Source organism: Miniopterus schreibersii (assembly GCF_964146895.1).
Source record: "Miniopterus schreibersii genome assembly, chromosome: 10".
Taxonomy (NCBI): Eukaryota; Metazoa; Chordata; class Mammalia; order Chiroptera; family Miniopteridae; genus Miniopterus; species Miniopterus schreibersii.
In genome coordinates this window covers 74,665,766-74,679,879 of record NC_138110.1, presented here as the reverse complement: position 1 = coordinate 74,679,879, position 14,114 = coordinate 74,665,766, and the positions used below count along the sequence as shown (strand labels likewise).

Genomic DNA, 14,114 nt, shown 5'->3' with positions numbered 1-14,114 from the left:
TAAATGTGTTTCCCTCTCATCCTCTGAGTGATCGCTCTCCTATGAGGAATGGAAGACAGAAGCCTTCTCCATGTTGCTTCACTCTGACTGACAACACTGATTCCAGAGAAGGCTGGAGGGTCAGACAGGGAACCATCACAAGACTGGATGGTGCTTACCCAATGCTGTCTAGGGGGAAGTGAGAGCCTGAGAGGTGAAGGTGAAGTCCAGAGAAAATGCGCGTCTTAGAAAGCACTGGGAGCATGAGGCCTGGCAGCCAGCCCAACTCTATCTTTCTAAGTGACCTTGGCCAAATCACTTCACCTCTCTCACTGCCATTGCCTCGAACTTCTGAACTGCCATAGTAATCATTGCCCATAGAAGGCGAGGCAGAACCAGCAGTCTGAATCTCACTGATTGCTAAAACAAAACAGTACAAAATAAATATTCTCCAGAGGATTCTACCAGAACCCAGAGTCTAAACAACATATTATTCCAAATGTACAGACTGCAACCTAAAGTTACGTGACAAAGATTCTAGCGTTCTGATAATTTTAATAAAGTAAAGTAGTACAAAGAGGAGCTCATGACAAGAGAGATGGGCCTTCTTTGTAGGAAACTCAAACTGTGAAATTTAAATGTTTATAATCACTAACATGTATTGGGCATCTATTTGTGCAGCTCCTATTCTAAGGGGGCTCCCATATATGACCTCACTGTATGCTAATCCACACTTCAGTCCTCTGAAGTAGGAATTAGTGCCCTCCTCACTATGCACACGGGCACGAGGCAAGGAAGTCAAATGACTTCCTCGGATGGTAGAGATGAAATGCAAGCCTGGTTATTCCTACTGCAAACAAGTCAGGAGATGGCATGAGGGCCTCCCTCTGTACAAGGGCAGAATGAGTTGATTTTTCTTTGTGTGCTAATGTATTTTCCTTTGGTTGTATAATTGGATTAAGGATTAGAACTGACAATAGGTGGTGCTCAATGAGTTCCAAGCACTGTTACATACTTTCCAACAATTCAACTGAGATGAGTACATAATCCTTATTTGTCTCAGTTGGGTTCTCCCAGAAGCTGACCCATAAGACAAGGACTTGAGTATGAGTAGTTCATCTGGGAGGTGAGCCCAGGGAGCACTGGTAGTGGACTGCGGAAGTGAGACAAGAGGGAAGGCAGCCAACGTAGTGTGTTTTACTAAGCCAGTTATCACTGGGGGCAGCCGGAGCTCGGCTCTGCTAGGAAGTCCAAGACAGTGCAGAGCATGCCTTAGAGCTGTCCCACTGGAGGAGAGGCAGCTGGGGCATTTATACACCTGCTCCCTTCAGTCCCTGCTTGAGGGCTGCTCCTGAAGGCTGGGGAGGGCACTTCCATCCACCCTGGACAAGGGTTCAGGACGCATGAGAAAGTGTCAGGTAAAATTTCACAGGTAATGGCAGTTGGAAATCAAACAGGTGAGTGTCAGTGGGGCAGGCACAGTGATGTCTAGCACACCATGTTCCATGCGGAGAAACTGAGGCACAGATATGGGAAGACACGTGACCAAGTACAGATGGCTCATCAGCAGCAGAGCTGGGCCTTCCAACCCAGCATTCAGCCTGAGTCTTTCTCTGAACCACCACACACTCCTGCCTTTCAGCCAAGAAACTGATCCTTCCCATCTCACACAGCTAAGATGTGACACCCAGGCAGCCACAACAGCATTTTGCTAATCCTCTGTACAAACTACTCATAAAGCCCACCACCGGGTGTCCCAGTGGCCCTCGGGTCAGATGTGAAGTTCAAGATGACCTTTCCAGGCCCCAGATTCCTCATTTGTAAAATGGGAACAGAGGATCCGAATTGGATTGCTGGGAGGGCTGGGTGAGAGCTCATACAATGAGCACCTCATATGCACCTGACACCTAGTCAGTGGGCAAAAGCCATTGATTCCCTCTGTTCCTTTTTTTTTTTTAAATTTTCACCTTTTAAAAATGGATCTTTTTTCCATTGCTCTTCAGAGAGAGTGGAATAGGGGGAGAGAGGGAGAGAGAAAGAGAGAGAGAGGAACATCGATGTGAGAGAGACACACAGACTGGTTGCCTCCCACATGCGCCCCAACTGGGGCCGGGGATCAAGCCTGCAACTGAGGTACATGCCCTTTGCTAGAATCAAACCCAGGACCCTTCAGTCCGTGGGCCAATGCCCCAGTCACTGAGCCAAACGGGCCAGGGCTCCCTCTGTTCCTTTTGAATGTGTGGTGTATATGCCTTTGAGAAGGGACACCAGGTTTAATGATGCAGGTCTGTTTTATTTTGTTTTTTTCTCTGTCAACTGTGGTTTGCTTGGTTTGCAATGGGAACTGAAAGTGCTTTGAAAAATTAATTGAAAAGCCACCTAGTTTCCTGTGGGTCTTTCTCTCCCTCAGCCCCTCCCATCCATCGGTACAAAGACAGAAGACCTGAAGTCTGGCCCTCTGGGTTTTCTTGCCCTGAAACTCCCTGAGTTTTGTCACAGCCTCATTCTGTCCCTGTCCAACAGCTCAAACCCACAGATGAGCTGATCATCCTGGGCAGCTGTGCATCTTTCAAAGTGATGGGTACCGAGAGCCCCCAGCCCCATTTCAGATGAGAAGGAGTGTAGAATGAAGGGTGGGTGGGTTCACCACTGCTTTGCTCTACTAAGTTGGGAGCGCTCAGGTCGCACTGCTCTCCCTGCTATGTGTCTGCGCACTCCAGGCACGCTCCCGGCCCCTGGCACCCTGGCTTGTCACGCTGGTCTGCTGGTGTTTACGGCCAGCGTCTGATTGGACTGGTTGGATCTGGGCTGGAGAGATTGCTGGAGTTCCGCTGGCGTGAGCTTTCTAAAATGCTCTCCACTACCTTAATGACTCAGGCACATCCTGGGGATGCGCCCTGCCTTGCTCGCATTCTTTCTTCCCAGCACGTGCCCCGCAAACAGCCCATGTTCTTGCTGAAGCCAACAGTACCGCGGCCCTCTGTGCCTCTCCACATGCTGTTCCCTGTCTGGGGGGCTCCTTGCCTTTCCCGAGCGGATTCCCCAGGCCTTGCTTTCCCACCCCTCCACCCGCTCCTCCCCCTTCCTGTGAACTCAGCGTCCTTTGTTGCCTTCACTAGGGCATAGACTTCTAGAGAGCCAGACTTTTCCCCCATGCCCCATGGGAAAGAGAGGTGGTCTTCTTGCTGCTGGTCTTTTATCTATTTAAACTGATTTTCAAAAATAATATAGGCATTCTTTCTATATGCTGCAAGGCCAAACTTTCTCCTTTCTCTCCACCCCTTCTAAACTGTACCAGGAGGTTCGAGCCTTCCCAGGAATATGGTCACATGGACTAGACTAGATCAGAAGTCAGATCCAAGGCTTTGATCGCAACTTGGCATGAATATGCCTTTCTGGTTGCATCTCTCGGAATGACTATCTTTAAAAGGGCACATAATAACTCAAGGGCTTAAACCAAACTGTGAATTAAAAACAAGTGACACTAGATATTAAAGCTTGAGCCAGACTTACCCATTTATTAAAATGTCACCTGGAGCAAAGTGTTTATAATTGTTTAACTCCTAGGAAATCCCTTCAAACCCCTTTCTTATTTAGACTATGGGCTCTAGTATCTAAACACATTTCAGTATTTCTCTAATAAGAACACACGCATATATGTAAGTTGACATTCTCTTTGACATATGTGGGAATTCAGTTTAAGAAGACTTTTCTTCAAACAATGACACATTTTAGTACACAGCCATTAAAGTAAGTAAAACAGCATGGTCTTGTTTTTCATTATTGATTTTTATGAATACAAACAGTTGGCTTTTTTGTATCATTGATAGTCTGTGGTGGGCAGTTTAAGTAAAATAGAAAATCTGAGATTAGTAACACTTTTGGAGTTGTAGAAATTTTGTTTTTCTTGAAATAAGACTTGAAAACAGAGGGATTTTCCATGATTAACATCAAATGAGAAATAAAAATTATTTTGCTTGAATAAAATCAAAACACTAACCACCATAATACTTGTTTTGCATAGTGGAGATTTTACTATCAGGAATTTTGGACTCATTTCCCCATTGGTTGAAAAGAGTGGTATGATATAAAGACTCACCAATGACAAACACATGCTGGACCGATGAGGAATGTCACCCTGTCTGTAGTTCACTGGGCGGGACACACCAACAGTGAGTACACCTCACTCTGTTGATGATGCTACCGATCCCAGGGCTTTTGAGTAGGACCCGAAACTGTGCACACTTTTCGTTAGAGCATCTGTTTGTTCTTCTGAATGTACCACTTTGGAGAGGTGGGGGTGAGAGGAGTGGATAACTGTCCAAAGGGAAACACAATACAGGGTGGGGCGAAGGTAGGTTTACAGTTGTTCGTATGGAAAATAATACAGTAATTAATAAATAATAATAAAAGAATAAATTCCGTGTTTTGCATACTCATGACTGTAAACCTACTTTTGCCCCCCCCGGATGTGACCCTGGAATGAGCAGAGAAGGGGCGCACATGGCAACGCACCTCTTATCCTCACTGGCTTCATTCTCCAACCAGAATAGTGAAGCTGATGCCAGCCAGCTAATATTTATTCAAGAACCTCTAAATGGCCGGGCTTTGGGGTGAAAGTGCTTTAAAGGATAATCCAAACAGACCGCAAATTCTCCATGACACAACCATTGAGAGTAGCAGGTTTTGTGTGTGTGTGTGTGTGTGGTGGCTGTTTTTAGCTCAGTGGAACTTGCCCGGGGTTTTATTTTCTTCTTTATATGTCTCTGTATATTACGAATAATTTTTAAGATGAGCATTTGTTATTTTTTAAGTCAACATAAATATCTTTTTATGATAGTACGTTTTTCACTGAATCTTGGCCTCCCTTCTTGTATATGACCTTAGAGTTTAAATTAAAGGCTGCATATTCCTGAAGCAGCACAGTGTGTATTTATTTTTGGAGAAACTGAGGCCTTGCACTCCAAGAGCAAGTGACATATCTGAACTTCACATCAAAAGAAACTGGTAGAAGCTCTGGTTGGGTGGCTCAGTTGGTTGGAGCTGTGTCCCATGCACCAAAAGGTTGTGGGTTCAATTCTGGGCCAGGGCAGGTATAGGAGGCAACTGATCGATGTTTCTCTCTCACATTGATGTTTCTCTCTCTCTCTCTCCTGTTTCCTCTCTCTCTCTCTCTCTCAAAAGCAATTTAAAAAACATGTATATCCTCGGGTGTGGATTTTAAAAAAAGCTGGCAGAAGAGCTTCTTGGGGCCAGTCTTGGGTTGGTGCTGACAACATCAGCAGGGAAGGAAGGGAAGGCCCTTGTCCCCTTGGAAGCCTTGTCTCTGCAGGCTGGTTGGCGATGCCTGCCACATACCTCAGGGCTGACATCAGCGCCTGCCTTGCTCTCTCCCTGGGCCTCCTCAGGGGAAGCTTCTGGTGTAGGTTCTGGGTCCCTGTTAACATTATATCTGAGCTGGTCTCCCCTGAGAAGCAGGATCTAGTGGGGTAGGGTGGGGGGGAGAGGTGGTCTGTGTGGTTATTTTGATTCTCCTTGAAGACTTTTCCAATTCTAAGACACATCACAAGGGCACATTCCTTCCAGCCTCTCTCTCTCTTCAGCAACAGCTCAGCTCTAACCACGCCTCATGGATCCAGGCTCAAACCACAGAAAAACAAACAAGGCTTTGATTCCGTTGTGAGAAAAATCAAAGAACTGCTGAAACTCACTCAAAGGAGAGAGAGAGAGAGACAGAGGGAGACAGGGAGAGAGAGAGGGAGGGAGAGAGAGAGGCGCTACTCTCTACTGTATATTGTTTACTACTTTCGACAAACAGACCCAATCAGAAAGAAGAAATTTGTGTTTAGCTTTATGAACTGCCGCGAAGTGTGTGATAGCTATTTTGGGTGTTTCTGAAATTAGTCTTTTAGAGTCAACTTTCTGGGGAGAGGAAAAAAAAAATCCCTTCAACACTCTCGCCCTGGAAAAATAGAGTGTTTGCCAAATTCACGTTTTCCTTGGCCAAAGCAACCACCAATTTAGCCCTTCCATGAGGTTATAAAGAAAGTATTTCCCCCTGACTTCAGAGAAAACACCTTTCATGTGACCTCCACATTGTTACTTATTTTAAAGGTACACAAAATAAACTTTTTAATTTCTTACTCCAAAACAGGGCTTGTCACTGAATTCTGTAAGATTAGAAGGCAGCAGGGTGGTTACCCTTTTGGGCCAGGGGTGGCAGGGGTCTTCTGGACGCTGGCCATGCCCTCCGTAACTGAGCTGCACTGTCATCTGTGCACCTTTCTGAATGTAAGCTAGACCTCAATAAAAAGTCCTTCCCAAACAAAGCTGAGCAAAGCGCCCACTGCCTCTCCGAGGGCAGCGGGGAGCCCGCAGAGAGCCGCTTTCAGAAACCCCTCAACAGTCGTGTCATACACACAGCCCCAAGTCAGACGGAGCACCCAGGCCCTGGCACAGCAAACTTGATCCCTGATCAGAACCAGTCTGCAGCTCCCATCAGCCGCTCCCGCGTTTCCCAGGCTGGCAGGGAGCGGCCGGGCCAGGCACAAGCGGGGTCCGCTCTGAGAAGCTCAGTTTCCACCCAAGACTGGGGCAGGGTGGCGCATGCTGCTGATCTGAACTCCAGAGAAATCTTCGCTGGAGCTAAGACAGAGTGCACGGTCCTCCGAGGTTACTGTGTCATATGCGCATCTATATATATAGGGCAAGGTGGGGGCTTACCTATTTGGTCTTCGGGGATCAGCGACTCGATGGGGGGGTCCAGCTCCGAGCTCTGGGACAAGTAGTTCTTGACCTGGGTCATGAACTGCCGGATGGTCTGCAGCATGTCCGTGCTGGACACATGGCACTCCTTGTTCTCCTGCAGGAAGCTCACGTAGTCCTGCACCAGGCAGCCGAAATAGGTGCACTTGTCCCGGGACAGCTCGGAGATCCTGCGCACCATGCGCTTCTCCGGGGTCATGAAGGAGCTGAACACGCCGCTCATCTTGCGCAGCTGCGACTTGACGAGCTTGGGCAGCACGAAGGAGCTGTTCCTCTTCTTCTTGGACTTGATGGGGGGGGCCATGGTCTCCTGGTCGCTCTCCTCCTCATAGTCCTCCAGGCTGCTGTTGGTGTCGGCCTCGTAGCCAAACAGGGGCATGCTGCGGTCGAAGTCGAGCGAGTCGGAGGAGGAAGTGGAAATGCTCATGTCGCTGAGCCTCTGCCCGCCGCCTCCATGCCACGGCGACCGGGATTCGGGGCAGGCGCTTGGGCAATGGCCCGGGAGGGCGGGCGCGGGCGGGGCGCCACCTGGGCTGCCAGCTGCGCGGGGCTCCGGCTGCGGCTGCGGCTCCCGGGCCGGGCCTGGCCCGCCGCCGGCCGAGGTCTTGGCGCCGCCCTCCGCCTGCAGGAAAGAAGCCTGCTTCTTCAGCCGGGGCGGGGGCACGGGGGCCGGCCTGCTCCCGGGCGGAGCCGCCTCCCCGGGTCTGTGCTGGTGCACTGTCTCTGGCGTGCCCGCCCGGCTCTCGGGCCTGGACAGCTGAGGGCTTGTGTGCAGACTATTAATAGCGGGCGGCGGGGGCCTGGGTGGGGGGGACCGAGGCCTCTCGGTGCCATTCGCGTCGGGAGTCCTGGGGCAGGGCCGCTTCGGGCCTCCGCTGAGGTCCTGGCTGTGCACTTTCAAGAAAAGAGGGTTAATGAAACACAGGGCTCCGTTGGTCTGGCTGCACTCCAGCTCCGACGGCGTCCTGGTTTTTATAGAATGCACTCCATTTATAAGGCAGAGCTGGCGGGAGGCAGGGCAAGCACCGGCTGCGGCTGCGGAGGGAGGCCTATGGGGAGGTGGAGGGTTTGGGGGTTTGTTGTCAGCTGGAGAGCTCCAAAAATCTGAAAGTCATTATCAGTGAACACAAGAATGTAAATAAAGTACACTGGGGTCATTGCTTCACAAGTTAAAAAAAAAAAAAGCACATTTTCATGACAATGCTTGTCTTGGGGGGGGAGGGGGAGCGCTGCGCTTGGTTTTCCTCGCTCGTTTGTTTTTGTGTTTTTGTGTTTTGTGTGTGTGCTTTAACTGCATTTCCCTTACTGGAAAGGGGAGAAATGCTGCCAGGCCCAGCTGTGGCTCATAGGAAGGCTCCAGGGGTTTTCACCTTCAAAGCCCCTGAGAAATGGTTTTGGCCGACATACAAAGCCAAGCCCGGCCTTTTCACAGGTGAGGGAAAAAAAGAACCCAATACAGGTTTTTGTTTTGTTTTGTTTCTACAGTATAAGCTTGGAAAAGGCTGTGGGGCTCCCCAGCTTTACAAAAACCAAGCGCGCTCTCAAAGCACTCGCGCACCCTTTCCAGTCCCCTTCTCCTGGGGGTGTCCTCCACACAGTTCCCCTTTAATGGGCAGGAGCAGCAGCTGGGCCTGCGGGATGTTACACAATCTGGTTGGGGTTTTACATGTTCAGCATTAAAACCCCAAAAGGAGGAAAAATGTACTCATGGGTCCCATCAGCAAAAACAAGGACAGCAAACTTATGCAAATGTTAAGCCCAAGTTCAACTATTTAACTTCGTGGATTGCTGCACATCCCTACCCAAATCCTATAACCTCCGCACCAGGGCTACACCTCTTCAACGCTCCGTGGAGACGTGCACGTTGCCCACTGCAGCTCCGCTCCCAGTGTCCCCCTTACAGATGGGTCTCGGTTTCCCATGCAAATCGAGGGAGGCAGTGGTGGGGTAAATGTGTCTGTTGTAATTTCCATTTGGAATAGGTCATCCTCTCTCTCTAGCTTTGCCTTGCTGTGTTTGCTGAAAATGCGTTTCTTTCCTATGGGCCCAGAATGGCTGGTCACAGGGGGCTGGGGAGAGGCTGATATTGGGAGCAGTTGCCCTGCCTTGTCTGTGACGGAAACACGCCTGATAATGGGGCTTGTGTCACCTGCTTTCTCTCACCCTTCCTTCCCTTCCCTCTTATTCTGTCCAACAGGAGAGCCAACATTCAGTTCCCTGTGACCACTGAGCACTTGAAATCCAGCGAGTGCAACAGAGAAACTCAGTTTTACATTTTATTTGATGTTACTTAATTCAAATTTAAAAACTGATGCTCAGTTCAGTTGAAAACTTTTAAGCAGGTTTGGAATTTGGGTATGTGAATCTACTTTTTCAACTGTAAATTTAATGAAATTTAAACACAGATCATACATTTCTGTTGAAAATTTAGTGCCTAAACAGAGATGTGATGTAAGGATAAAATACATACTGGATTTGAAACACTTAGCATGAAAAAAAGAATGTAAAATATTTCATTAATATTTTAACATTGATTATACGTTGAAATAACATTTCTGATATATTTCATTAAATAAATTATAAAATTAATTTCATTTGACTCTTTTTAATTTTCTATAATGTGGTTACTAGGAAATTAAAAATTACACACCGGCTGGCCTTATGTGCATTTCTATTGGCCAGGGTGGGTCTCGGTGGAACTGCTCCCACCACCCTTGGGCCCTCCCTAGACTTCGACAGTCATTGCTGAAAGGTCTCTAAGGCTTAGAAGACTTAGCTCATGTCTGTGTTCCCCCCATAGAGACTATAACCCTCGGTGGGGGAGAGGAGGAGATGGACACTATTAACCTCTGAACCCTAAGTGCAGGCACAGTGCCTGCCACATAGCAGACCCTTCAGGGATAGCTTTTGGACGAACAAATGAACGAGGTACAGATTTTTAAAAAGTTCTATCTCTTCACAAAATGGGTAATGTGTACAGTGACAATTACGAGTTGAATATATATTAATTAATGTTAATCTCATTTGCTTCTGCTTAGTGGCCACTAAAACAAGCTTTTTTTTTTTTTTTAATCCTCACAGAGGATATGTTTTTATTGATTTTAGAGAGAGAGGGAGAGAGGGAGAGAGAGAGAGACATCGAGCAACCTGGCCAGGGCTATAACAAGCTATTTTTGCCTTTATCTTTGCAGGACATTAGCGCTATCCACGACACTTCAGTCCCTCTGCCCTGGCACAAAGCATACAGTGCACGCTGAACCCCGAACCAGGAGTTATGAGGATGGAGGTCACCAGAGGAAACTGAGACCTCATGCATGTCTTCAAGGGCCCTACAGTCTAGCTGACCGTATTAACAAACATTCAGGAACTGTTTAAAACTCTCTTCAAAGGTGTGTAAAACTCAGTTTGCAGGAGATGGTGTAGCTTTTCAGCAGGGACATTTATTCAGCCCTGATATTTTTACCAGGATTCTGATTCCCAGTCCTACTACCCAACTGCCCATCAGACAGGCCTTAGACACACACGGCAATCCTTTGTAAGCCACCCAAGTTTCAGAGCAGAATCTGAATCTACCTCCAGGCTTCTCTATGAATTATGCAGGTTCCCTCGGCAGTGACACCTGCTTCAAAATAAGTTTATCTTAACAGAAAAATATGCCAAAGGGGAAACACATACATTCTTATTTGCTGGGTCAAATATCATAGTTTCTTAGGTCTTAGGAATCCTGGCATATGCACTTCGGAGTCGCAAACAAATACTAAGGCCTGGTTGTTTATCTGAAGACTGAAGCCCTACAATCTTCAGACAGTTTTCCCTTCTCATCTAGCAGAAAATTTTTTTGGTAAAAGTTAAGCCCACAAAAATTCCCCAGGGCAGTGGGACAAAGAAGTGAAACTGGGTGAACTGTATGTCCCAATCCGCCATCAACCACTGCCCAGCAGCATGGTGTTGGGCTTATGGGCATCGGCAGAGGCACCAGGGGGAGCAAGTGCTGGCCAGAGCGAGGATGCCCGGCAGCTGAAGGGGCACGGCCAAGGACACCAGGATCAGGGCCGAACAAGAGAGGAAGCACGACAGGTGTCACTCCAGATGCCCGCGCCGTCAGGGGTGCTGCCAATGCCCGTGTTCTTCTAGAACCAAACCCGAGCACTTGAGAGGCACTGGGCCGGGCCTCGCTTTCTGTCAGCACTGCCTCTCCCCAGCAAGATGCCACAGAAAGGAAAGAAATGACACACTGCAGAAGCCTGCGTGACATTGGGGCATTTTGGAGAGCTCAAACTCTAAGACGCTGTGGGGGCTCTGGGGGTTACCCAGGCAAACTCAGCACCGGCATCTGAGGGTTGGTTCAACATCTGACTTAGAAAAAGACCCTCAGAAGATGTGATTTGGGAACCTCTTGGACCTGAAGTTTGGCCATGGAGATCAGGATTATTTTTCGATGTAACGATGTACCATCAGCCAGCCCAACCTTGACTCGGCTCCATGGATTCATTTCAAAAGAGACCTGGGCAGGGGCCCCCACTTACTTAGTCCCAGCTGGGCTAATTCTTCGAGCTGAGCCTCAGTCTTGGCTGTTGAAATGGCATAAGGCAACTTCAAGGTAAACGGCAGAACGTCCCTAATTTTTCAAGAAAGAGAATATTTGTAATTACATGTCATGTTTCTATCTCTTACTTTTATTTCCATCCTAGACATATTTTAGCTTAAACTATTTGAAGTGTCCTAAGTAGGCATCCAATCCTGCCTAACGGGAACTTGTCTTTGCTGGTGATAGGACCGTGGGATTACAATTTCTGCCTGCAGTAACCCACCCAGGACAGGCTGAGAGGCAAGCCTGTCTCAGTATCTAGTGAGGACCAGATTTCCTTTCTGGTGAGTTAAAATGTACTGAGAGTTAATACTGGAACCGTAGAATATGTTGGTGGATCTATCATAGACGTAAAACATTATTAGTAATTTGCTAGATGTTCTGAATGTTGGACGCCAACTCCCAGGGCAGGAATGCGCAATCCTAAACCAACATGTATTACCCCACTGCCTTACACATGGCAGATTCTCAGTGAATATTGAGATGAGACTTCCTCTTGTGTTTTAAGGCAGTGCACATGAACCCCAGGGCGTCTTGCTATGCTGCGTACTCGGACTCAGAAGGTCGGGATGAGGCTGGAGATTGGGCATTTGTGCCAAGCTCCCAGGCGATGCTGCTGTCCTGTGATCACACTTGGAGCAGGAAGACAAATCTACAGGACCTCACACACCAACCCGGCCCCCAAGCAGCACAGACCGGCCAACACATGCATTGCAGCATCGCAGACTAACAGGCCCAACAAGAAAATGCTGAGCTGACGCCAGGGTGCTTCCATATCCAGGGCATAGTGTCGCTCGCCCCTAGTAAACGCATGGACCGTGATCTCCTGCTTCCTCAGAAAGGGTAAAGGCAGGCTTGATAAACGTGTGCTCATTTCATATACAAGGGTGAGGGCCATGCTCTAAGCTAATTCCCCACAGGGCTCAGCGCAATGCCTCACCTGATACAGACAGGGAGAAAGTGTGTTTTGAGTACATGAATGGATGAATGTTCAGTAACAATGGTGTGTGGTTTTTAGTGGTGATATTGGTCTTGCAATGAATTCATTAATTCAACAAGTGTTTATAGTCATCTATGATGTGCCGGACACTGTTCCAGGTGGTGTGAAAATAAACAGACAAAAGACGCCACCTGCATGGAGCTCCATTCCAGTGGACAACAGACAATAAACAATTGTGCGATTCATAGAATATGTGAGAGGGGAATGTGTGCCATGGATAAGAATAAAGTGCAAAGGGGGAATCATAAAGGGTGGTCAAGTGTGAGCGTTGGCCAGGGAAGGCCCCATGAGTAGATCACACTTGACTGAAGATCTAAAGGTGGCCAGGGAGTAAACTGCGAGGAAAAGAACTTGCCAGGCAGAGGGAGCAGGAGGTGCAGAGGCCCCAGGGTAGGAGAGAGTCTGGCACATATGAAGAACGGCGAGGGGCCACCGTGGAGTGAGGGACACAGCTTGCAGCTTCTGCCTGTGTTTTGTCTACACAAGATGCCCTGAAAATTTCCATTGAAGAAAAAGACTATACCAAAAAACATGTTGTTTACAATGAGATTAGGCAACATTCTAGGCTGTGTCGGATTAAATCTGGATGACTGAGAATTCTGGAACACTTGAAGCTGCTGACAGTGAATAACAAATGAGAAAGGTCAATGAAAAGAGCAAAACATAAATAAAGTGTACTAGTGTCACGAGGGCTCTAACACACTGCTAACAAAAATGCTAGGAGGTGACAGGAGGCTCCTGTTTCCTGGGGTGTCACGCCTGGGTCACCTCCTGCTTTCAGAGACCCTTTCACCTGCCCCCAAAGGCTGTGGGCACCGCCTTTTACTTGTCCCCTTGCATCTGTTCCAGATGAAGCAGGTGGAGCCGCAGGGGATGGCAGCATCTGTAATAGCTGCTGTCTGACCCTGGGAGACATGCTGACCCTGATTATAATCTCACATGAAGATCAGTGGGAACCAGAACTCTGTAACGCCGACAGATCATGCAAATATATGTTTTTATGGCTGCACCAACTTAATTCATATCTACTTTCATTAGGCAATTTGGGGGAGAAAAGCCACATACAACAAAGCCAACCTAGGTATATTTTCAGCTCTTACCTTGCCCAATGCAGTACCTATAGCCTAAATATCACATGACTGTTTTGGGTTTTTCTTAATGACATATATGACAGGAAACCACACCTGCCATTTGCTAATGGGTGGTTTTTGGCTTTGATCTACTAGAAAATTAGATGTTGTCCATAAGTCCTCTCCCACTGTGCCAGCCAGGGCACAGCCCAGCATCTCCTCCAAGCACACAGGTAAGCACTCACACACACACACACACACATGGGGGCACCCCCTTCTCACCTACACCCTGATAAGTAAAGGGGCCCTGATGCTAAAATTTGCATCACTGACAAAATAAAGCTATCTCAGGTATAAACATTTCACCCGAGAGTCTTAGCACATGCATACTCTAAATTTATTTTTTATTTTAACTTTGCTCTATATGTGTATTTCTAAAGGGGAGAAAACTAACTTTATTGAACTCTTACTACTTCACTGCACCAAGTACTTTACCTTATGTGGGGCCCACATACACCCTGGGAGGAAATGGACATGTCCCCCATTCCATAGATTAGGACCATAGGAATGACAAAGATGGATCGGTCCCCGCACCCACTCACAGAGCTAATGTGGGATGAAGTGGAACTCAGGTGTGTTGGACCCCAAGTGTGTGGATCTGTGCTGGCTAGTGGGGAAATATCAGTTTTGGTATCACGGCAGGCCTGGATTC

At 47.9% G+C, this 14,114-nt stretch overlaps 1 protein-coding gene across 6 annotated transcripts in view; it reads right to left on the bottom strand.

The window, feature by feature from the left end:
• RIN2 (Ras and Rab interactor 2) overlaps window positions 1–14,114 on the bottom strand; it is a 148,501-nt gene that overhangs the window by 15,270 nt on the left and 119,117 nt on the right. For all 6 annotated transcript variants that reach the window (XM_081150160.1, XM_081150164.1, XM_081150159.1 and 3 more), the window contains 2 exons: window positions 11,271–11,362; window positions 6,703–7,848 (listed from right to left, as the gene is read on the bottom strand). In XM_081150160.1, the coding sequence (XP_081006286.1) occupies window positions 6,703–7,848; window positions 11,271–11,362 (1,238 nt within the window). The remainder of the gene's footprint in view (window positions 1–6,702; window positions 7,849–11,270; window positions 11,363–14,114) is intronic.